At 41.3% G+C, this 24,706-nt stretch overlaps 1 protein-coding gene across 1 annotated transcript in view; it reads right to left on the bottom strand.

Annotated features, from left to right (window-relative positions):
• LOC130473301 (acidic mammalian chitinase-like) overlaps positions 1-17,166 on the bottom strand; it is a 42,809-nt gene extending 25,643 nt beyond the window's left edge. The window contains exons 1-10 of the mRNA XM_056844823.1: positions 17,142-17,166; positions 14,454-14,483; positions 12,549-12,753; positions 9,750-9,806; positions 8,816-8,981; positions 7,137-7,261; positions 5,892-6,012; positions 5,618-5,803; positions 2,293-2,415; positions 1,604-1,739 (exon numbers count right to left, since the gene is read on the bottom strand). Of these exons, the coding sequence (XP_056700801.1) occupies positions 1,604-1,739; positions 2,293-2,415; positions 5,618-5,803; positions 5,892-6,012; positions 7,137-7,261; positions 8,816-8,981; positions 9,750-9,806; positions 12,549-12,753; positions 14,454-14,483; positions 17,142-17,166 (1,174 nt within the window). The remainder of the gene's footprint in view (positions 1-1,603; positions 1,740-2,292; positions 2,416-5,617; positions 5,804-5,891; positions 6,013-7,136; positions 7,262-8,815; positions 8,982-9,749; positions 9,807-12,548; positions 12,754-14,453; positions 14,484-17,141) is intronic.
• Positions 17,167-24,706: the final 7,540 nt, after the last annotated feature.

Raw genomic sequence — 24,706 nt, 5'->3', positions numbered from 1 at the left:
TGCTATGGCTTGTAAATTGCAAACACTGCTATCCAGGGAATCACAACCTTGCCAATCTTGCTCGTTCTATTTATGCCTCTAAATTAAGATTTGTAGTTTTCACTGGCAACATGCAGTAGCCAAACAACCTGAAAAGCGTTTAGAAAAGATGAAGTGTATCCTGCAACAAGAGACTGTACCAAATGGTATTTCAAACCCATTAAGTGTTCATTATTCACACTTTTGCCAACTTGGGGACATTGCTAGAGCAGCTGTCCATTTGACCTCCCTACCTTAAGCCACCTCATCTCTACTTATCTGCTGCAATGTCTTCAAGAGAGGTAATGAGTGGTTAAGGTCATACATATCATGCCAATATATACTGTAACAAACATATGTAGCTCACATTCAGGTCTTGTGGATAATGCACAAGGTAGAAATGGGCTAATGCTGGGGCCTGGCTGAGGAGGCAGGCCCTGAGGGGATTGAGAAAGGGAGGCAATCTGTCTAAAGTGCCAGACTAAGACTAATACAATTAGCCTTTACTCTGTGCAATAATAAAAGCTAATAAGCACTTGACATCCTGCATTTCTAAGCCCTTTGCAGATATTCAATTTTGGGTCCCCAATGATAAAGCTCCACTATTAACAGATACAAGTATTACTAATGAGACCAAAATATCTCTTTCCTCAACATGTAAGCCACCAAAAACAGATTTCACAAAAGAACAATATTTAAAGATTCGTTCCAAGGACTTTGAATTTTTGGCTTCCCAAACACCTTTAATAGCTCAGATTGTGAGTAACATTTATGAGAAGCTTGACCCATTACTCCAATTTTTTTGTAAAAAGCCCAGTACCTCAGAGTTTGTAGTTCCAAAACGGGGGGATTTGCATCCTATAAACAATTTACGGAGTCAACCCCTTCATTTATTAAAAGAGAAACAACCTAGAATAGCACATACCCCCTGAATTCTCCACCTCATTGATTTTAGTACCAACTGCACCAAATGGAAACACGGCTGCAATTTTTTGTGAATGGGACTGCATGCATATTTCTCATGCACGTACACCTTCAGTACACACAAATAGAACCTCAGATTTTTTAGGGAATATGTTTGTGCATGCTGAAGCTGTAAGTTAATATTTGTGTTGCCCCATTCATCAAAATTATGAGCACAAATGTCTGGAGGATCTGAAAGGAACTATAGACACATACACACTTCCCCCCCCCCCCCCACTGTAGTAGCATGCAGTAACTGAGAGGGACTTTTTCTGTTCTCTAGACCCATTCCCAAATTCAGGTCTACCATCAGGAATTGATACCCTCTCATTGTATTGAGTATCGGGTTTCTCTACAGTGGATCTAGATGAAAGGGGAGCTTTCCCAAAAAGAAGTTTTAAAAAAGGACTAAAAAGGTTCTTTCTAGTGCAGTGGTATAGTTAGTTCATCTCATGAGAATTGGGAGGAGAGAGCCAGCAAGGGGGACATCAGTAATTCACCTATTTGTAATATAAGTATTCTGTGCCTACCTTTGTGTTAACCATCCAAATCCCAGAGGAGATTACAAGTTATTGATTCCCCTAATCATTTAAGGTATAGGTTCTCCATTGCACTCTCTTACCACTTGTTTCGAGCAATCTCTTCAGCTCACTTATTAAAGGATTTGTTCCTTCATTGCAGAAAGTACCGAGATAGTCATCCAGATCAATAGCCCATATCATGGCACCTCCAAAATTCTTCTCTTTCAAGTATTTGGCCTTTAAAAAAGAAAGGTTTTTAACATCTTCCACTTCCTTGGAATGGGAAAACATCCACTTAGAAGATAAATCATAGAACTACTACCTCCTAAAAATCATCATCATAAAAACTGGCCACTATTTAGAGTTGGCCATAGTATAAGGGCCCTGACCTGAATGGCCCAGGCTAGCCTGATCTCGTCAGAGCTCAGAAACTAAGCAGGGTCAGCCCTGGTTAGTATTTGGATGGGAGACCACCAAGGAAGTCCAGGGTTGGTATACAGAGGGAGGCACTGGCAAACCACCTCTGTTAGTCTCTTGCCTTGAAAACCTCATAAGGGGTCGCCATGAGTCGGGTGCGACTTGACAGCACTTCACACACACATAGTATATGGGACTTTTTAGACAAAGATTAAAGGTGTGTGTTTAAGGGGTAAAAGTAGGAATTCCTTTCATAACAGGGAGTTTTCATAGCATGGAATTAACCAAATGCTTCCCATAGCTGAACTAAAAGTGGAAATTAAAGGGTAAGCCTTAATAGCAAAAGTGAGGGGGGGGAGGAAAAAGGTCTTACTTTGTATCTGTAGCTGCAAATGTTATCAAAAGTTACCCAGGTGTTTCCATTATAGGCATACGGAACTTTTTGTTCATCCAGCCATTTCACTTGAGTGTCCTTTTCCTTTAGGAAAGCGCAGACCTGCCAAAAGAGCAGGGCATTAACACACACAAAGATCCACAATTGTCTTGAAACAAATAAGTGATTGCTTTATGAATAAGCAGCCAGAAGAAACTTCTGGCAGCACAATACCCATATTTCCTGGTCCTCTTAATTCAGATTGGTGCTGAAGCTTCCACTCCTTTTGGAGATGGAAACAATGGAAGAGACTCAAGCATTCTATAGTAGGACATGAATGATCATCGAGCAGAGTGTAGGTTAGGAGAGGCCAGCATTGCTATAAACCTTTCCTGTACTAACATATAGGAATGTCCACCATGATGACGTCTGTGGATGCCAAAGGAACCCTTCTGCGTTATCTGAATACAAGAAAAAGATTACTCAGGTCATTATGAGGCCCAAGTCACTCCTGTACTTTGCTACAGGCAGATCTGGATTCCTGTCATGAGACAACTATTTGGAGATGAAGCATCTTCCTTGTAAGGAAAAGCTAAAGCATTTGGACAGATTGAATTCAGGATTTTGGAGGCTCCAGTGAGAACCAAAAGAATGGGACATGCAAACAGAGGGAAACCAAATGCTGAATAGATCATTCTGCAGTTTTGTGCGTGTTTGGCATTTGTGTCTTTCAACTGAGAGCAATAACCAATGTACATTATGGTGGGGAGCTATATCCACTGAGCCTAGGGTTGCCAGGTCCCTCTTCGCCACCGGCAGGAGGTTTTTGGAGCAAAGCCTGAGGACAGCGGAGTTTGGGGAGGGGAGGAACTTCATCAATGCCATAGAGTCCAATTGCCAAAGCAGCCCTTTTCTCCAGGTGAACTGATCTCTGTCAGCTGGAGATCAGCTGTAATAGCAGGAGATCTCCAGCTAGTACCTGGAGGTTGGCAACCCTAACTGAGCCCACCACTAAGCTTTTCATCCTAAAGTGCTAGCAGCAGGACCATCTGAACTTTGCTGGGGTGAGTCCTTGGTCAGTTTTGCCCACTCCAGTCCTCCAGCAGCCCCACAAAGAGCAAATCAGACTCTTCAGATTGCCAATATTGTATTTATGCTTAATGTGTTTGAATACTCTTTTATTGCACTTATTTTTGTTCTCAGCTGTACTTGAAGATTTTGTAAGTGTCCTAAGGTACCATTACTAGACCTTTCTACCAATCTGGGGCCGATTTTGAATTTTATCATCTCAGGACCCAAGGCGGGATGTGTTCATAATAAACGTTCTTTAAATTAATCACAAACAGTATTTAGAAAAATCTAATTTATAAGCAAGTTACTGCCTGTTCAGTTCCACATGCAAAGCTTTCTTTAAAAAAGCAAAAGAAGTAAATTGTCTAAACCAAGAACTAGATAAGCATTAAGATAGTGCTGTGTTTGTCCAAAATTATTCACCAGTGTTGAATGAAGCCATTCAAAATTAAAACATTCAAGGATGTGAGGTATGTGATTCACATCCCACAAATAAATTTTGTTAGGGTCATTAAATGGCATGGCTCCTAACTATTAATCTCACTCCTGTTAACCAAAGTACTATTCATTAGATTTTCAGGAAAGTCTCTCTCAGCAGGCCCATAGCATAATTTTTCTGGCCTAGCGTAAAATGTATAACATTCCCCAATCCTGTGCAAAAAATATCTGTTCTCATGAAAGAAGCTTTCTATTTGACTTCTGAAACGTTACATGGTAAAGGGTTTGCAGACCAGTGTCTGGAAAGTATACCTGTTTCTCCACACACACCCATGCTTTAGCCCAGCTTCTAGGATAGAAGGTGAGAGGAAGTCCCGAATTTGGCAGTTGATTAAATCAGTGCTACATTTTAGAGAAGCCAGTGAAAGTACTTTTGAGTGTGAGGCAAAACACGCATGCACACATCTGTGACTAAGGTAATAAAAACTCATTAGCGTTCCATTCAGCTCTGAGTTGTTGCATTCTTATATATGGTTCAGTGGTGCAATAGTGCTAAGGTACAGGAAGAAAACACCATACTGAAATTAGAGAGAAAAGTTGATTTTTTTAAAAAGAGGATTTTGGCAATATTTTCTAAGCCACACAACTTTTAATATAGGTATTTATAAAATGTGCCCTGATCTGGATAGTCCCAGGCTAGCCTGATCTCAGAAGCTAAGCAGAGTCAGCTCTGGCAAGTATTTGGCTGGGAGACCTCCAAGGAATACCAGGGTCGTGACATGGAGGCAGGCAATGGCAAACCAACTCTGAATGTCTCTTGCCTTGAGAATAGGATTGCCAGCGCCAGGATGGGAAATACCTGGAGATTTTGGGGGCGGAGCCTGAGAAGGGCGGGGTTTGGAGAGGGGAGGAACTTCAATGCCATAGAGCCCAATTGCCAAAGCAGCCATTTTCTCCAGGTGAACTGATCTCTATCGGCTGGAGATCAGTTGTGATAGCGGGAGATCTCCAGCTAGTACCTGGAGGTTGGCTGTACAAATAACTCACTCTACTGTAAGTAGTGTTGATACAAATAAAACAGTAGTAGGCAAAAGTAATAAAGCAATAGGCAAAAGATAGCAAGCAGCACAAACAGCAAAGCTGTCACTGTATTGCAATAAACATAAATAGGCAAACCAAGCTAGGCAACCAGGGTTACAAAGCGAAGAAGTATCAAAGGCGATAAGAATCAGTTAAGTGCTGATAAGTGCAAAAAAGTTCATGTAAGGCATAGAGTAACGGGCGTGAATTCATGCGTGAATTCTCAAGATAGCAGCCCATTAGGGAGCTCCAAATTAATCCTAGGAATAGTAAGATTAAGCCTTTGTGGCTGATGAAGCTACTTTTGTAGCGAAAATGCTGGAATACGTCTGGAGCCGCATTACCATCTGCATCTCCGTCGCCTGAAGATACATTGAAATTGACTAGAAAATCACTCCAGGTCTTACATGAACTTTTTTGCACTTATTATCAGCACTTAGCTGATTCTTATCGCCTTTGCTACTTCTTCGCTTTGTAACCCCGGTTGCCTAGCTTGGTTTGCCTATTTATGTTTATTGCAATACAGTGACAGCTTTGCTGTTTGTGCTGCTTGCTATCTTTTGCCTATTGCTTTATTACTTTTGCCTACTACTGTTTTATTTGTATCATCAGTACCTGGAGGTTGGCAACCCTACTTGAGAACCCTACAGGATCGCCATAATTCAGCTGTGACTTGATGGCAAAAAATGGTTATAAAATGTACCATTATGAATTACCATGTTCTCAGGATTCATACCTCAAAGTAAGACCAGTATCCTGCTTCTTCTGTATATGATCCTGGAGGACCAGCCCCAGAGATTGATGCACAGAGGCCTGTGCTACTGCTGCTGCTGAGTCTGAGAGACCGGCCATAGGTGGGGAATCCCATCAGTAGTTTCTCAGCTGGGGTACCTTGATCCCTCCAATACTCCATAGCACATTTCTGCCAAAACAAAAATAAAAGTCTTTCTACAACATATTCTCAGCTTCCTGGAAGAACTAGAAAAGAAATCGAAGAGGTGCTTACTCACACAATTGAAACACTGATCTTCACACCAATCAGAACCCGAGTTTAAGGGGCTGTTGCATCCTGTGGTCGTATCCCAGTCACCATGGAAGTCATACGTCATCACACTGATGAAATCCAGCAGTCTGACAGCAATTCAGTAAACACCAGTTAGGAAGTGTTAAGGTATAGTCTATAAATCCAACCATTTTGTCTGTGATTGCTGGCTCAAATCAGTCATTAGAAAATAACCAGAGCTCATTCATGACAAGCACAAAACTGATTATTTGTAATGCTCAAATACTCCCTGCCCTCCCCTTCATCCATTTGCAATAGCATACCAAGTTTGAAGCTTGAAGTCTCACAACAGTGTTTTGTTAACAATGACTGAATTGTCACATTTTTGCTTATTGACATAAAATTGTCAAACACTAAGGCACTGTCCTTGCTTGCCTTGAGCACACTGTAAACTATAAGTGGAACGTTTTGTCCTTGTAAGTTATAACTGCTTAAGGATATAAATATTGTATGTAACTGGCTTAACAGCTTCCTTTTTTGTGCCATAAGAGCTCATTTTTTGAATTCACCACCTCGAGGTTGGCAACCTTAGTGTGCCCATAAACCATAAAATGAGTGCACAATAAGCAAACAATCATTAGGAAGCTAAAAGTGCAGTCCTAGGGAGAGTTACACCCCTCAAAGTAGGATGAAGTCAAATGGGGTTAGAAGGGTGTAACATTGCTTAAGATTGCACTGTAATTTTTAGAGTGACTCCTTGCTGTGTAGAATGATGCCATAAATGGGCCCTAAATACAGAACCTTATGTAAGCATTGTGATAAGGTCTTGGGCAGAAGCAATGTAGTTTAATTAGGCATTAGCTTTGTCTTTGCTTAGGGTACATATATGTTCAGGTGTATACTTGCATGTTTCATCCAGTGGAGAAATTAGCTGCTCTGCAAGGTCATTTGAGATCAAGAAACTAGCAGACATTCAAAATTGGAATCACCCTGTAAAAAAACGCTGAGGAGACCTGCTCACAGATCTCCCAGAGTTGTGTCCACCTTGGCCCAAAACCTGTAGCATAGATGTGCCCTTGTTCTTTTTTGCAAACACGGATTGTCATAACTGAAACCTGTTTCCTGTCATCTTAAGGGCTATAAAAGTCTCAGGGTTTTGCTGAGCTTGAAATGGACAGACACTGAGTATGTGATGCTGCTGCTGCAAGGCCAGGGTGTGTTAGACCCACAGGGTTTTGAGGAGTCTACTTACTTCCCTATCTCAGCAATTTCATATCCAGCATTAATAGTCTCCACACCAGCTGATACTGCAGCTGTGATCAGTAGTCTAGACTCCTTAGACTCCACAGACTCCTTTTCAAAGGCAGCGAGCATTTCCTGGGGTATAAAATAAGAATAATGAATCATGCTTATAATAAAATTGTTTAGGTTTACTCTAGCAGTGAGAGCAGAAGGGCTAATTAGTGAATTAACTGTGGACTTTTCATCACAATTTAAATAGAATGGAAAGGTATCAGTGGAATTGTTGTTTGTAATCCATCCTGAATTCAAATCCGTTTCTTGATGGGCAGCATCACTAGAAAACACTGAATTGTTTTTCAGGTTCCTATAATTAGAAAGAGAGCCAGGTTGGTATAGTGGTTAAGAGCGGTGGTTTAGAGCGGTGGACTCTGATCTGGAGAACTGGGTTTGATTCCCCACATGATGGGGGGAGGCTAATCTGGTGAACTGGATTTGTTTCCCCACTCCTACACATAAAGCCAGCTGGGTGACCTTGGGCTAGTCACAGCTCTCTCAGCCCCACCTACCTCACAGGGTGTCTGTTGTGGGGAGGGGAAGGGAAGGTGATTGTAAGCCGGTTTGATTCTTCCTTAAGTGGTAGAGAAAGTCAGCACTGTTCTTCTTTTGTGACCATGGCAGTTTAATTTATTTTTAATGGATGTTTTATTTTACTCAAGTTTGTGTAAACAGAAAATATTATAGAAATCATGCAGGTTCCCAATTGTGGATGTACTGCAAAGTGTATTTCAGAGGGTAGCTGTGTTGGTTGGCAGTAGAAGAGCTAGATCCGAGTCCAGTAGCACCTTAGAGACCAACAAGGTTTTCAGGGTATAAGCTTTATAAGACTCAGAGCTCCCTTCGTCAGATACTATCAGGGAGCTTTGACTCATAAAAGCACTTTATACCTCAAAAGTGCTACTGGACTTGAATCTAACCCTGCAAAATATGTATTTGTGAAATCTGAACACATGACGGTGTACAAGGATATAAACCTTTTTCCTACTCCTTGCCACCCATCTAGGAAAAAGGACGTTTGTGTAGTGATCCCAAATGTCAATAATGTTTGCAAATTATTGGAGCAACTGGATTATCTAGTTGATACAAACTACATTTATGGAGGTTGCATCCTCTCCTTAGGAAGAATACCATCTCCAGGGGAAGACTAGACTAGCCTAGCCTGAGTTATGAGCTGGACAAAGGAACAATTTCAAGGACTTAGCCTCCTCCTTCACAGACTGCAAGGGAGAAAACGCATGGGAGGTTTTGCCTTGGATTGGCTGCTCTCTAGATGCACATTTTCCCCATCTGAATTCTCAAAACGCTGCATGGGGGCTTACTGTTGAGTTTTGAGAATTTGGATGGGAAAAATGTGCATTTAGAGAGCAGCAAATCGAAGGCCAAACCTCCTGTGCGTTTTCACCCCAAGACTCTACTCAGAAACCAGTTTCCCAGGGACTGCAGATGCAGAAACGATTCTCTGGCCTCTCCCACCAGACCAAACTCCAAAGGCTGCTTTTGTTTGGGTTTTTAAAAATACATCCACTGTATTAAATCTGTTGTTTATAAGTTACTTTGCCAATAATTTGATTGAAAAGCAGGTATAAATCTTTAAAATAAAACAAATGAGTTTATCATCTACTAGATTCTCACCTGAATCAGGAGGGTAAACCGGTGCTTATCCTCAGGGGGACTGCCCCTCGAGCCTGGGTATTCAAAGTCCAGGTCGATCCCCTCGAAGCCAAATTTACGGAGGTATGCAATCACAGAATCAATGAAGATCTTGCGATTAGCTTCCGTAGATACCATGATGGTGAACCTGTGGAAAGCCCCACCTTAAAATATTATATATTTTTTCTGCGTCAGTACTTATAACAGCCTTTAGGGTACAATCCAGGAAATACTCTTTTTAATTTCACTTATTTCAGTGGGTGAGCTAAGCTGCACACTTACCTGTATGCAGATACCACTGAACACAGCAGGACTTATATCTGAGTAGACATGCACTGGATTGCTTTGTAAAGCACATGTTGTTGTACAAACAACATGTGCTTTAAACATGTACACACTTTAAAAAAACATTCCAATATATTAATAAATTGCTCTTTTGAGATATGCACTGCCTTGCTTTTTCCTGTTCCTTTCAGCTACTCTGTAATACTGGCTTCTGGGGCACAGAAGTAATTATTTCTACACCTTCCCTTCAGAATACTGTTATGCAAATTGCCTGTTTCTGGCAGGGTATTTGCTTTCGTGAGCCACACACAGCTCACTTCTTCAGAAATCTCATACCCTGCCAGAAATTTTGTTAGTCTTTAAGGTGCTACTGGACTCTCACTCTTTTCTACTGCTATTGACAGGCTAGCATGGCTACCTACCGTGATCTTATTACCTGTTTGTTTACATTAGGATTAATTTACACTTACACACTCCTCCACGTACCAATATGAGCCCTGAATTGCCTTCCAGTCATTCCTTTGATAGTTTTAATATTTTGTTTTAATGTTTGCTGGAACTGGGCTACATGTTAACAAAAGTATTCTCACCATGAATGACATCTACATAAAATATACAGAAAGAGTCTCACTTATCAGTGCCAAAGTTCCATCCTCCAATAGCCAGCAGGGTAACCAGTTTGGGATTGCTGTGAGAAAAAGAAACACTTAATAGAGCAAACAATACAGTCACTTTGCTCCCCCTAAAGTTTTCTTTTAATGCTGAAGAAAAATGAAGAGAATATCTATGACACTGATTATACAGCATTAGACCATCTAGCTTAGTATTGTCTATGCTGACTGGCAAGTCTCTATGGTCTCAGGTAATGGTCTTTCCTGGATCTCCTATCTAAGGTCCTTTAATTGCCAAGGGTTGAAACTGGACTTTTCTACAAGAGCATCACTGCTCCTACCACTGAGTAAAAGACCTGCATTAAAGAGCTGATATCATCTTTTTGAAAAAGATGTAAGGCATACCAGCACTTGTGATCATTTGTTCACATCAGTGGTTGACATGCACATAGGGTGGCCAGCTCCAGGTTGGGAAATACCTGGAGATTTTTGGGGTGGCGCCTGAGGAGGGTGGGGTTTGGGGAGGGGAGGGACTTCAGTGGGGTATAATGCCATAGAGTCCACCTTCCAAAGTGGCCATTTTCTCCAGGTGAACTGATCTCTGTCGCCTAGAGATCAGTAGTAATAGCAGGAGAGCTCCAGCCACCACCTGGAGGTTAGGAAATCAGTACAGGAGCAAAAAAAATGCATACAGTGCAAAAATAGATTTATGTGTGCTACTTAACTGGATACAACTATGTACAAAATACACAACAAACAATACAACCAAACATATGAAACCTACAAAGTGACAACAAGGTATACCATACAGGTAATAAATATATAGAGACAATTCAAATGAGAATTTTAAAATGTCTCTACTAGAGTGCATCCGTCATCATCAGGTAATTGTTCCCATGCAGTCTTGTATAGAAGAAGCCAAGTTCACAATGAGGATACGGCTGTTTCAAATTCTTAATTATTAATTCTTCATCAGTCCTTCCTATGAATGGATATTCTTCTTACAGTTTCACATATTCACAAATTCACAAGGTGTAGGTTACATTATGCTTCCCATGAAGCATATTCTCAGGTGCATACAAGCATAAGCAATTTCCATTACTAACAGAACCATCCCTGCTGTAAACCATAGAGTTATGAAACTGGTATAGAGGGAGGAATGTGAACTGTTATTGATCATCCCCTAAAATGAAGTAGGAAATCTCATACTGGCATTGCTATCATCCAAATTCATAGTGCCGCAGACAAGAAGCAGCAGACACTAATTATGCCCTTGTGTAGGTACAAGGATAAGAAAGATTAAGGTTGCATCAACACATACATTCATACAGGGGCCCTTTTGTCCTTCACAGTCCTTGCTCTTCTACAGTCAGCTGAAGCAGGATTATGACTGTGATTCCACACATCATGCTGTTTTTCCTGCTAATATCTGCTATCCATATTACAAATGCACAAGCAGGTTGGCAAAGTACTAGTGGTCATATGTGGTATATTTTGTGTGTCTCACAAGTACCATCAAGTCGCACCCGTCTTATGGTGACCCAGTAGGGTTTTCAAGGCAAGAGACTTACAGCGGTGGTTTGCCATCGCCTTCCTTTGCATAGCAACCCTGATATTCCTTGGTGGTCTCTCATCCAATTACTAACCAGGGCCAACCCTGCTTAGCTTCTGAGATCTGACGAGATCAGGTTAGCCTAAGCCATCCAGGTTATTGTTTTAATATAATAGAGTTATGAAACTGGTATAGCATGTGGTATATTACAGGTTGGCTATAATTCCGCTTCACCCCAAAGTACCACTGCATAAAATAATTCCATGCAATTTTTCAAAACTAGAGATCTGCAAGGACAAAATGCTAGCAGAGAACTTTGTTTGAATATGGGTTATGCTCAGCTCTTCAAGTGGTTGAGGAATTACAGACCATATACGAATCAATGTGTATGTAGCCATTGTTTCCAATCCTGATATTCCAAAGTTAATGGGAAAATGTAGGAAACTAGCATTTATTTTTCAAAAATCTGTTATTTATGCATTCATGCATATTGTATTCTTAAAGGGCTTTTTACTCATGAGACTGAAAGAGCTTTTTGGACATATGTAATTTGAACTCAAAACTCATATTGGTTGGAAATGCACCTTTGAAGATTTCCAAAAGGCAATGCTTTCCTGGGAAAGCCACATCTTGTTTCTGTGGCTCCCAATGCAGTGCAGTGGCACCAGGGGCATTTTCGAGGATATTTTTGAGGATATGATATTCCATCATATCAATAGGTCAGTTCCCCCAGTGATGCAGGGACTGTAGAAGGGAAAATGGCTGCCATGCAGGTAGGACCAGGAGAACTGAGAGTTTCCTCCCCATGTAGCAGCCATCCAAGATTTTCTACAATCTTTCTCAAAATGTTACAACTAAGCAGGTTTGGAAAAGATCTCAGGAAAGATAAAGAAAACCCAATAGCTACATGAATGCAGCACAATGCTGTTGGGAAGCAGGAAAAAAACCTTGTTTTCCAACAGCATAGAACCCAGGGCAAATAACCTGCATGGAAAAGATCTTTGTTTTAAAAGTGGCTCTCCTCTACGCTTTTCAGCAACCTTCACAGTTATCACAAAATTAGCTCAAAGTCACCAGCATTGTTTTTTTTTCACCAACATTGTTATGTGTGAAAACCTTGGTTTGTCATTGTTAAAGCTGATCTGTTCCTTAGATTTAAAAAACAAAATCACTTCCCATCCCTTTGTTATCACTGTAAAGAAGCAAATGGTATATTAGAAAACTGCCCAAGGAAGTCGTAGAGATTCTATACTTGTATAAGTCTGACCTCTTTTTCAGCGCTTGGAACTGAGGGAAGAGTTCATCTTCATCATTGTATTCATAAGGCGCTATCTTGTTGTCTTTCATAGTAACAAAGGCATAAGTCAAATGGGTACAAAGATTTGGGTCAATGTTTTTTGGGAAGTACTGAGTAGGGTCTGGTCGATATTGAGACCAGTTAGTGAAGTAGCACACAAGTTTATATGCAGAGCCTGGAAGGAAGACAGAAAACCATAGTTAAACTGATGGAAGAAATCATCTGTTTGTTTCTCTAACCTAGGCAGATGCCACTAGAAAAGGCATTGTCACAACTGAGAAATAAACCAATACTGAGAATCCTAGTAAGTGGGACATACACAAACCTCAGAGAAGGCACCCACATTCCAACAGCATGCTTAGACTGAAGACATCTAGCTTAATTTCCAGTGGGACTGAGGGAGGGACAGGGAGTTTTAACTTTTGGAGAAATTTTTGGTGCTGCCCTTAAAATTCTGTGAATAAAAATTGCTGACAAGTTCCACTTGCAGTTTCAAACCCCTTCAGAGGTCTCTGTAAGGGTGCAAGGATTAATGCAAATTGGTTCCAGCGCATACATATAAAAATGTGCAGACATGGCTACAACAGGTCCTTCCAAACCTCCGCACTTCAACAACTTCCAGTTCATTCAGTAATTGCTGTTGAATATATTTGCATAAATGAAGAACAGGGAGGGAAGAGACTTCACAAAATGTATGAGTTGGTTGGTTCTTGTAGGTTATCCGGGCTGTGTGACCGTGGTCTTGGTATTTTCTTTCCTGATGTTTCGCCAGCAGCTGGGGCAGGCATCTTCAGAGGAGTAACACTGAAGGACAGTGTCTCAGTGTATGAGTTGGCTCTTACACACTTACAATGCAATCCTAAAAATACTCTCTTGGGAGTAAGCACCACTGAACAGACTTCAGTAGGACTTCAGTGGCTGTTTGTCCGCACAGTTAATTGACAATCGACAATCTGGAACTAGGCTCAAGATTACTCTCCCTTCTTCACACTCCTTTCCTTCCCAGGACATATTTCCTCCTTCCCTCTTTAACTGTGGTAGAGCAGGTCAGCAGCAACAATACTAATGACTACTAAAATGCAGAGCTGCCAGGAGCCATTATGAGCCCCTGGACAATGTTTGCCCGGTCCACATACCCCAGACACATTTAAAGAACAGTTAAGGAAATACATCAAGAAGAAAAGGAAGAGTGGGGAAGAAAGGAAATCAACTTTAGTGGGATTTACTTTGTCTTTATTACTCCCTCTCAGCATGGCAAACCATACACACAAGGGACTATCTGCTTCTTAAGGAATGGAGCGGTGGGGGGGGGAGCTCTCTAGAATTCCATAATTACACCGTGAAACCCTTCACATAACTGGAAAATCTAGCAAGTGCTCAGTCACTGTAGGAAAGTACTTGCCATAATTTAAAGTCAAGCAAAGGTCTGAAGCAAGCAGCTATGGATAAACACTTCCAGTTGTGGCTGAAACCCTGACATTTAAGCTATCAACCCAGACCAGCTGATATCATGCCCTCTGGTGCTCTGCTCTTACATGAGAGCAAAATGGAGACGGTGGACTGCCTGGTCCAGATTCCTCTTTACTCGACATCTGAAGCTATGAAGTCAGTTTCATATTCTAAGTTAAGGGGAGCCCTTCATCTCCATGGTGCTGGTTAGAACAGAACCCTGCTGTGTATTAATAAAACAGAATGGAAAATGCTTACAAATAGCCGGTTCACTTATAATCAAGGGTTGATGTACTGACATAAATAAAGTTGCGCTTAGCCCTGTAGCGTACTTCTACACTGCAGGATAAATTATTTAACTGAAAGTAAAAAAAATGTTTTACTTATCGCCATAAGCACAAATAAAATCAACAAGAAGATACTCACCCAGCTGCAACTGCAGCAAAACGGCCAAAACTAAAAGAAAACAAAAGAATAAAATTAACCACAGGGAAAATCTTTCAGAGCTTTAAAGTTATCAGGACCTGACAGTCATGCCTATTCTTCAGCCTCAAGGCAGGATTTCCTATTTAGGAGTGCCACAGAGTTTAATGCACACATTATGCTACCATCAGAATAAAAGTAAGGCCAGCAGGTACCATCCCATGGTGCCCAATGAGCAGGTAACTTCAGATATTTTAAGAAACTGAACCAAGAGTTGCCACTCAGAGTCACTATGCAATCTGGGGGAAATATGAGTTTGACCACTTTACTGTGAATAGTTTCTCTCTATGGATTTGCCTAAAGTGTTTTCAGGATGTAGTCAGGGACTCAACAAAAGAATGTTGTCCTTCATAATTTGGCATTTCTCTCTAATCTTAGAATGCTGAACCTATCTGTGTTTGTGGAAGGTGATACCCTATTGCTAAGTGGATGGGCAGAGAAACAGTTTGGAACACCCCCACAGAATGAACTAGGTTGGGGGATCCCAAACCTAGAATGTTACTATGAAGCATTTCAAATGAGGGTTCTCTTCGAGTTAGGAGGTGAAGTAAGAGATAGATGGATGACAATAGAAGACTATCTTAACAAGAGTGTGGGAAAGTATGGAGTCTTTGCTGGGGATATAGCATATGTTATTAAAAATACAAAAGGCCCCAGAAATGTAGCTTTTAAAGTATGGAGAAAATGGAAGTATTTTTTGAACCCAGGGACTTCTCCGTTGACCCCTATAGAATCATGTATAAAGATTGTTTTTTGAGAAGTTCCAGGGGGGTGGCGGGTATCACGGGGGAGTAAAACGTGGGGATCTGATGCAGGATTAATGGCTATGTTATCTGATGAAAGAGTAGATGCATAAATACAGGTATTACAAAGACTGTACATATCTCCTCTGCTGTCTCATCCAAAGAAAACTAAAGTAGAGTTGCCACTGGACTTCTTGTCATCAGGCAAGTGATAAGCAGCACTTTCTGCTTCCAAATGTGGTGATCAAATAGGACCTGTTCATGAATGAAAACTTCAGTCACTGATCTGCCCATAAAGGAAATGTTATTGAGGCTAGGGTTGTGCAATTTTTTTGGGGGTAATTTTCAGGTTTGGGTTTATTGGGCCTGATTGGTAAACCCGGAATAAGCCGATTACCCATAGCGGTAAATGGGTATTTTGGCTTTATTTCCGAGTTTCCAAAAAACAATTCGGGTCCATTATAGTCTATGGGGATTTTTTTTCAAAGCTCCTGTGGGGAGTATTTTTGGAGGTAGAGTCACCAAATTTGCAGCCTAGATGCAAGGAACTCTCCTTAGACAGACAGCAAAGTTTGGTGAAGTTTGAGACAGGGGGTCCAATTTTATGGGCCAACAAAGTGGTCGCCCCCATCCTCCAGGCATTTGTGAGCTGAGCTATCAATCAGTTTTCATGTTCAGAAGATCAGTGTTGCCAAGGACTGGCAGAAAAAGCCGATTGGCAGGCTGGTGCCTCAAAGTCTGGGGGCTCCATTCATATCTGGGGCACATAGCATGATGTCCATGCAAATTAGATTCCACTCTGAGGAAAATAGCTTAAATGCAAGAAAAATAAGGAACAGAAAACATTTCTTTTGGTGGCAAATGACATCCTGTGAACAGTCCTTTATTATAGTCATAAAAAATCTGATTTCAAGAGATGTTCATGGTGCGGGGAAATGAAGCCACTACTTGGGCTGACCTTCAGTTTGAGAGCAGGTTTTCATGGCGGGGGGTGATGTCGGAGCCAGCCGAAGTCATAACCAAGGTGGCTCTTCTGAAGGATATTGCTCATCTGCACGGGTGAGGAGACTTATTCAGAAGCCGGATCAGCAGCTGTTAAAGCTGGTGCTTTTATTTGGAGGGTATATCCCTCCGGATGGGACTGGGTGAACCCCATCTTTTAATGACCCTTCTGCTATCCAGATTAATCTACTGAAGGATGATGAATAGTTTGGTCTGACCAAGTTGGCTCCGATTACACAACATCTATCTCAAAAGGGCCGCAACTATGGGGTCCTAACAAAACCTAACTAAACCAGTCAAAGATAAAAAAAGGGAGAAAGCACCGAGACGTGCATCTGAGCAAAGGTGAATAGCTGGAACCCGAAAAGTTGAATATCTAGCTGAAATGGCTAATTTCGGGTTTATTTTCGGTTTGGGTTTATTGATATGCACAGCCCTAACTGAGGCTTACATATTACTGTAAAGCCTTTCTAAGAAAAGGAAAAAGATAAAGGTCCCCTGTGCAAGCACCAGGTCATTCCTGACCTATGGGGTGATGTCACATCCCGACGTTTCCAAGGCAGACTTTGTTTGCGGGGTGGTTTGCCAGTGCCCTCCCCAGTCATCTTCCCTTTACCCCCAGCAAGCTGGGTACTCATTTTACCGACCTCGGAAGGATGGAGCTGGCTACCTGACACTGGCTTTCATCGGGATTGAACTCAGGTCGTGAGCAGAGCTTTTGCCTGCAGGACTGCAGCTTACCACTCTGTGCCACGGGGCTCCTGCTAAGAAAAGGTAACATCTCTGTAAAAAATTCATTTACCTAAATATTCAGATGTACAAGGAAATGTTAAGATGGCCTCTACAGTTAATTTAACTGAACAGCTTGACATCCAGAATTACTTACCTGTCCAGTGCAACACCTTCCCCATCTTTCCCCTTTCGGTTAAAGCTCAGCCCAAGAGATGCATGTTGCTTTATATGGTGGTGAAAACCCCAGTTATCACTGTGGAACCCACACAGCTGCAAAAGGGAAGCCATACAACCAGAAGTTACATAAACCCAGCCAAATAGAACAAATAAAATCACATGAATGACACAGCGTTTCTCAAATAACCTTGATCCTCTTGATATTCATAGCTGAATTAGCCTTGATCTGTGAGAAATATTGACAAGAGTCGAGTAAACATTTGATCAGACCAGATTCTTGAAACGTTCCAACTGCACACGGTGTCAAGCCAACCTTCAAAAAGCTTGACAGATTGGGCTTTAGCTAGTAAGCCAAGGCTATCTATATTTGTCTCACCAGCCACCCCACCATTTTAATACTTGACATGCCAAGTTCTCTGATAGATGGATTCTGTTGTTGAAAAGATAGCTTAGCTTTACTTTAAAAGTGTGGTAGGCTGCCTTTACATAAGCAATGCCAAAGAACTCTGGATAATTAGAACAGTTGGAGTTATTAAAAAGTAAATATTTATTCAGAGCTTTTCAAGTTGTTTTTTCTGACATTGGACTTGACAGGCTACAATGATAATAAAAATGGTATACAATTTTTTAAATCCCTAAAAACTAAAAAAACTATCATGGGTGACAGTTTCAAAAAAACAACAACCCTAAACTATTCCACCTTCCAAAGCTTGTGGGTTTTCAACCAAGTAGATGGCTTCCTAACAATTTCAAAAGGCTATTCCATAGAATAGGAGCAGCCTAGCATCTAATAGTGACTGTCCTAACTACCATACAGGAGGGCATAACCAACAGATGTTTGTCCAAGGAGCAAAGCTGTTGCACAAGAGGAGGTAGTCCTAAATTCTTTACATCTGATCTTTATAAAGAAGAAGAAGATTACACTGTTCATTTCTTCTGAAGTGTCCTTTATATTTGGTTCAGACTGACAGGAAAATGACTGCTGCTTTGAAAAACATGTATAAATTTAAATTACGATCTGTTTTATTATTGATGTTTCATCATTGCCATATGCTCCTCTTTCTGTCATTAGTTAATTCCTGGATGCATTAAGAGCTGTAACTAGAAGGAGACTTTAAGTAATCTAGGTGAGACATGACCACATTTATGCCAACAGATCTCTTTTGCTCCCATTACGGTAGTGGTTGTGGCATTGGTACATGCCCCACAATTCTTCAGTGAACACAGAAGCAAAAAAATCATTGCATTTCTCTGCCATCTCACCTATCATCTTTTAGCAATCCCTTTATTCCTTGGTCATCCAAAAGCTCAACTGCTTCTCTGGCTGGTTTCCTCCTCCAGATATAGTTAAAGAAATGTTTATTGTTTGATTTGTTGCTTTTAGCACCCTGCTTCTCAAATTATCTTTTTGCATCCCTAATCATTGACTTACATTTCTTTTGCCAGAGCCTGTATTCTTTTCTGTTAAATTCATTGGGGCAGACCTTCCACTTTTTAAAAGAATCCTCTTCACTTTTTTATAGCTTCCTTGTCTTGTGCTGTTAACCATGCAGGCATTCTTTTAGCCTTTCCTAACCTGGGGGGTGCATTCTATCTGGGCTTCAATAGGTTTGGATTTAAATAGCTTCCAAGCATCCTCTAGGGATTTGACTCAACTTGTGTTTCCCTTTGGGTCAATGGTTAAAAGGAACATTGGGTCAATGTTCCTTTTAACTATTCCCCTCATTTTTGTAAAGCTCCCTCTTCTGAAATCATATTTTACAGTTTTGGGCTTCAGGGGTAACTTTCCATTGACACGAATGCTGAACTCAATAGCATTGTGGCCAATGTTCCCAACTGGTACAACAACTTCTACATTGCTCACCAGGTCTTGAGCTACGCTCAGAACCAAGTCCAAGATCACTACCCCTCTCATTGGCTCTGTGACCAACTGTTTCAGTGCACTGTCATTTATGATGTTTAGGAATCTCATTTCTACAGCAAGACTCACATGGTTGCCCAGTCAACGTGAGGATAGTTGAAGTCTCCCAGTATTAGCTTTAGTCATCTCCCGCATTTCCTGCTCCATCTCAAGATCAGCCTCAAGGGTTCAGTCAGTACACCCCCACTTTTATGTAACTCTTAGGGCCCAGTATTTCCACCCATATCACTTCTGTTGGGAAGCTAATTCCCCTGATATTTTCTAACTTATTTGATTCTAAGCCCTCTTTGCTGTACAATGCAACACCTCCCCCAACCCATCCCTCCCTGTCCTGCCTATATACCCAGGGACGACTGTATCCCATAGATTTTCCCCATTCCACCATGTTTCTGAGATACCCTCTATATCATTTAGCACCAAACACTCCAGCTCCCCCCTCTTGGTTCAGAGACTTCTAGCGTTGGCCTATAGACATCTATAATGTATTTTTGTCTGCAGCAACCCTCGCCTCCCTTGGCCCCTTTGTCACCACACATGGCTCTCCTTCACTATCCTACCCTCACTCCCAAATTCTATTCTGCTCCTGCCAATATTACTCTGTTTATGCAATCATCCCTTTGGACTGACTTGTCCCAAACCAGAAGCTCCCCAGTTCCTGTTGGCTTTCCCCCTGGGATTAGTTTAAAAGCTGCTCCGACATTTTTTTGATATTAATTGCCAGCAGCCTGGCTCCCTTTTGGTTCAAGTGAAGCCATCTTTCTTTTACAGGTTCAGCTTGTACCAGAAAGTTCCTCAGTGTCTAACAAATCTAAATTTTTCCCACAGCACCACTTTCTCATCCAGGCATTGAGAGCCCTGATCTGTGCCTGTCTAGCTGGCCCTGTTTGTGGACCCGGTAGCAGTTCTGAGAATGATACCTTTGACTTGCTGCCTAGTAATCTAATTTTTTCCCTCCAGGACCACACAGTTACATTTCCCAGTAGCACTGGTGCCAACATGCACCACGACTGCTGACTCCTCCCCAGCACGATCTATCACCTAGACAGCTCATGATGTCCACAACCTTTGCACCAGGCAGGCGAGTCCCTATGCAGTCAAAACGCGTGTCACAGGCCCCTTTCTCTATGTTCCTAATAACTGAATCACCCACTACCAAAATCCCACCTTTCCCCAATTCCAGAGGGATACCCTCAGTACAAGAGGATATTGATCCATCACTCAAGGAAGGGGTCCCTCCTAAGGGACCATATCCCTCCTCCTCAGACTGACGCCTTCGACATCAAGACTTTCACTCTCCACAACTGTGGAAGAGCTGTCGGCACAGGAGTCGGACTGTTCTGATAAGTCCCTGAAGGTCTCATCCCCAAACCTCTCTCTCTGACTCAGCTTCTCCACGTTGGCAACTCTAGCCTCAAGGGAGCCAACCTGCCCCCTGAAAGCCAAGAGCTCCATGCATTGAGCACTCACCCGTGATTTCTGCCCAGTGGGATAATCATGCATGTGGCACTCCCTGAAAAAAACTGCCTACCTTCCTAACTGGTTTGGTCGTTGAAAGGTATTTGATAGTGAAAATAGAGTGCTCACCAGAACTTGTGCGGATTTCCATAGTAGGAAGGACACAGTGGTACACCACCTTCCTTGCTGACGTGGAACTTGTATGTCTTTTCTCAGGAAACCTGGACTACAGGGGTTCTCTCCTGCTCCCCCTTGACCTCCTGTGCTGAATTTTGGAAATTGAATAAAAGATCAAGGTGCGTGGAAACTGGTTAACAAGAAAATCGGCTTCTTATTTGCTAATGTAATCAAATGCTAGCCTTTCACCAACTATTGTCCGTATAGCTAGCATGACATTGGAGGTGGGATCATGTGCTAATTTTGAATAGGTATTCAGTCCTCAGTATTGTACCCTGCATCCTTAACAGCCATCCTTCACTGTACCTTTAACAAACGCGATGTTAGCAACACCTGTGTTTAATGTGCTTTATAAAAATTAGTGAGTTCCTTTGGTCCTTAAGACAGGCAAGCAGCCTTCCGTTTGAATATAGCGTGTATATACACCTAGCAATGTGGTATGTATATTGTTTATTTTTCATGTTATGTATTATGCGGGAAGTTTTGGTTTTGCTGTTGTTTCATTACAGTCCAGTTTCCACAGATAGTTTTTCATCCATTGCAACTAATTCCTGATAGACAAAGCAATAGCGAAATGGGATTCATACTGGGTTCCCATCTTGGGGGTTCTTCTATCTGATCACTACCCCCTTGCTATTGTTCCAGTTGCCATTGGACATTTCTGACTCCATCTGCACTCGTGCTCGGGTAGATGGTCACACCCAGAGCAGAGCTACACTTACCTCGCCTTGAGAGCTTCACCTATTGTGTGGACTTATTTTTCAGGACTTTGTACTGTTTCTTGATTTTTGTGCCTTTTTGTGATTGTGCGATTGTACTAACCTGGAGGTTGACAACCCTAAACAGCCCAGCAGGTGCTTCCAGGCCTGGACCTGATTAATCCTCCTTTAAAGGCCTGGAAAGGGCAGTGCCACCTCCCCCTGCCTTTTACTGACAGAAACAAAGGCTTGAAGGCTGACAGTATTGTTGTGGTTACCTAACAACCTCCACAATGGCCAGTGAGAAGGTATTCATTCCTTCAAGCTACAGGTGCTACTTTTATTACTTTAGGGTTTTTTAACCTCCATTTATTTTAAGATTTCAGATTTTTCTGCAAACCTAGGGCTGCTTTCAGGTTTGTAGAAAGATGCGTCTTGGCTATTCATGGCTCTCATATCTGGATTTAAGTAGCTACATATTTGACCTTGTTGAGAATTAGATATATTAATGATGGCCCACATGAACACATGAAGCTGCCTTATACTGAATCAGACCCTTGGTCCATCAAAGTCAGTATTGTCTACTCAGACTGGCAGCGGCTCTCCAGGGTCTCAGGCAAGGGTCTTTCACATCACCTACTTGCCTAGTCTCTTTAACTGGAGATGCCGGGGATTGAACCTGGAACCTTATGCATGCCAAGCAGATGTTCTACCACTGAGCCTCAGCCCTATTCTCTGTCCCAACAAGACTACTGCACAGATATGAAAAATACAAAACCACGTTTAGGTGCCTTTTGTGAAATTTGACTTATGGTTTTGGCAGATTTTTTCAAGTGAAAAAAATCAAAAAATATATCTTCTGTACATATGTGAGAGTTTTAGGGTATCCCTGTTTCCAAGAATATTAGTGGATATGCAGAAAAGCAAAAAAAAAAATTGACTATGCACAATAGTACCACACTGTGCACTACTAAAGCACCTTTTTAGAATAATGCTAGCAACTTGCAAGTGTCCTGTCCACTAAAAGAGGTCACTGTTGATGTTGCAGTACATCAGGACTTTAACCCATGGGCTTTAACTGAAACCCTTCGACATTCTTGGGACTTCTATAGTTACTTTCTTTTGTATTATCATAGGTTCTGTGTATATCTACATTTTGGTCAGCATTTGGAAACACAATGCACATTAAGGCATTGCTGTGGAAGAGTGTTTGCATTTACCGGTATGCATATTTACAAAACACTTACAAATAGAGATAGCCAAAGGAGACATGGAAGGTGGCTGGGAAGGGACTGACAGATAGTTTGAGGGAGGCATATAGAGTTGAAATAGATGCACAGCTGCCCTAGGCTTGGTGCAAAAAGCTCTAGCTGCCACTGAGCTGCCATTCAAGAACAACTAACAGAAAATGGCATCCATGTAATATGGCACTTACTAATAATTCTTCTCAGGATCTTGTGCAATATTAAAGCTGAATGAGGAGGTTTAAAATTGGACTTTTTCTTTGGGACATAGCATTTTTAGTCACGTTATTGTAAGGATTAGAGGTGCATTAGGCTGATTTCACATTAAAATCATGGTGGTGCAGAAATCCTTCCCAAGTGACTTAAAAGTGGTTTAAAGGAGGGTTGCATTAAACTTTTCACTTTTATATTAGGAACTTTTCTTTTGGAGCAATATAATGCTTTGACAATTAAAGACTCCGAAAGGCAATTCGACATAGCCAGAGCGCCCTTCTTTAGGGTGCCTGCCAATACCAACTATATTCCTTGCCCAGCGGTGTATCTTTCGACATTAGAATACTATTAGGAGAGCATTTACTTTAGCTCGCTGTTTGGCTTTGCCCTCTGCAGTACCGGAAAGGAAATGTTAAAAGAGTCTACATTTGCAAAGACTCTGTCACTGTAGTAGTGGAGAACCAGAAACACTGGAACATGTCTTTCTTAGGTGCAGTTATTATAATGAGGACCAGGTGCAGATTCTAGGCCCTCTTTTGAGAAAGAGTACTGGTTATCTTGAAGCCTATAAAGCCAATATCCTTCTTAAGGGCAAATTTCCACAGGTAACAAAGCTGGTGGCCACGTTTTGTAAAACAGTATATAATTTCCAGAAATTTAAACAGAAATGAAAAGGTGTTTGTTGTTATTGGTCGTATATATTTATATTCTTTATTGGTTTTTAATCATTTTAAAGATATTAACATTTTGCATAGCGTTTTGACCCAAATGTATAGGTTTTATACTATTGCAATGGGTAAGGCAATGTAATTTTCTAAAATTATATTTTTGGTCCAACGGCCATAATAAATTGATTGATTGCTTTGACAAATAAGTTTCCACTTTTTCTGAAATATCAACGCTCAGTTGAAAACCATTGCACTCAGAGAGCTACTGTTCCTGCCACATCTGTGATTGGCAGGGACTCCAGCAAACAACATCCCTTGCCCATTATGTGCCACATCACAATATGCTACATCATGAGGCATGTCTGTTTCATGGTTCAGTTCAGCCAGTAAACACCCAGAAGGATCTTCAGTTATGCAGCATTTCATTATTGAAGAACCACTCGGTCCAACTAACTGATGATATTAAAGGCTCAGATCAAATATTTAATTCCTTATGACCCATTACCTTCAATGAAAAAGTTATACATATGCGTAAACATTTTCAATGTGAGCTAAGGGGCAGTTCAAAATGATTAACTCTGGCTGGATTGTGCTTAAATATTATTTGTATAGGAGTACTGAGCATAGGTGAAGTGTTTCTTGGAAGAAAACCCAAGAGAAAATGGAAAAATGCAACAGCTTCTTCAGCTAACATTACCGCAAGTCACTATGAAACATATAAATACCATTATCGGTAGTATTTATTAGCATTATAAGGCGTGATACAGGCAAAACTGTGCACTTTTTCATTCTCATTGAGGATCACCTCCCAGGCACAGTGGATCTAACACTGGTTTTGTCACATGCAGTCCTGCCGCATCTTGCCAGGAGACAAACAATGTGATCCTAAGCAGAGTTACACCCTTCTAAATCAATTTAAATCAATGGGTTTAAAAGGGGGTAACTCAGATTAAGATTGTACTCCTAGTGACAAAAATCCTTTAAAAAAATTGTTATAAACAAAAGGGTACCCAGCCAATATGTTAGGCAAAAAGAAGTCATCACAAACATAATTTAGTCATGCAACCTGGATTTTATTTGAAAGGAAAGGGGAGGGGGGGTCTGCTGTGGGCCAAAGGGATACATCATTTTAATCTTCTCTTGTTGTTGGAAGCCATTTGTTAATA

This window comes from Euleptes europaea, chromosome 2 (assembly GCF_029931775.1).
Source record: "Euleptes europaea isolate rEulEur1 chromosome 2, rEulEur1.hap1, whole genome shotgun sequence".
Lineage (NCBI taxonomy): Eukaryota > Metazoa > Chordata > Lepidosauria > Squamata > Sphaerodactylidae > Euleptes > Euleptes europaea.
Note: the sequence above shows the minus strand (reverse complement) of the source record. Positions and strands in the feature narration are given on the sequence as shown.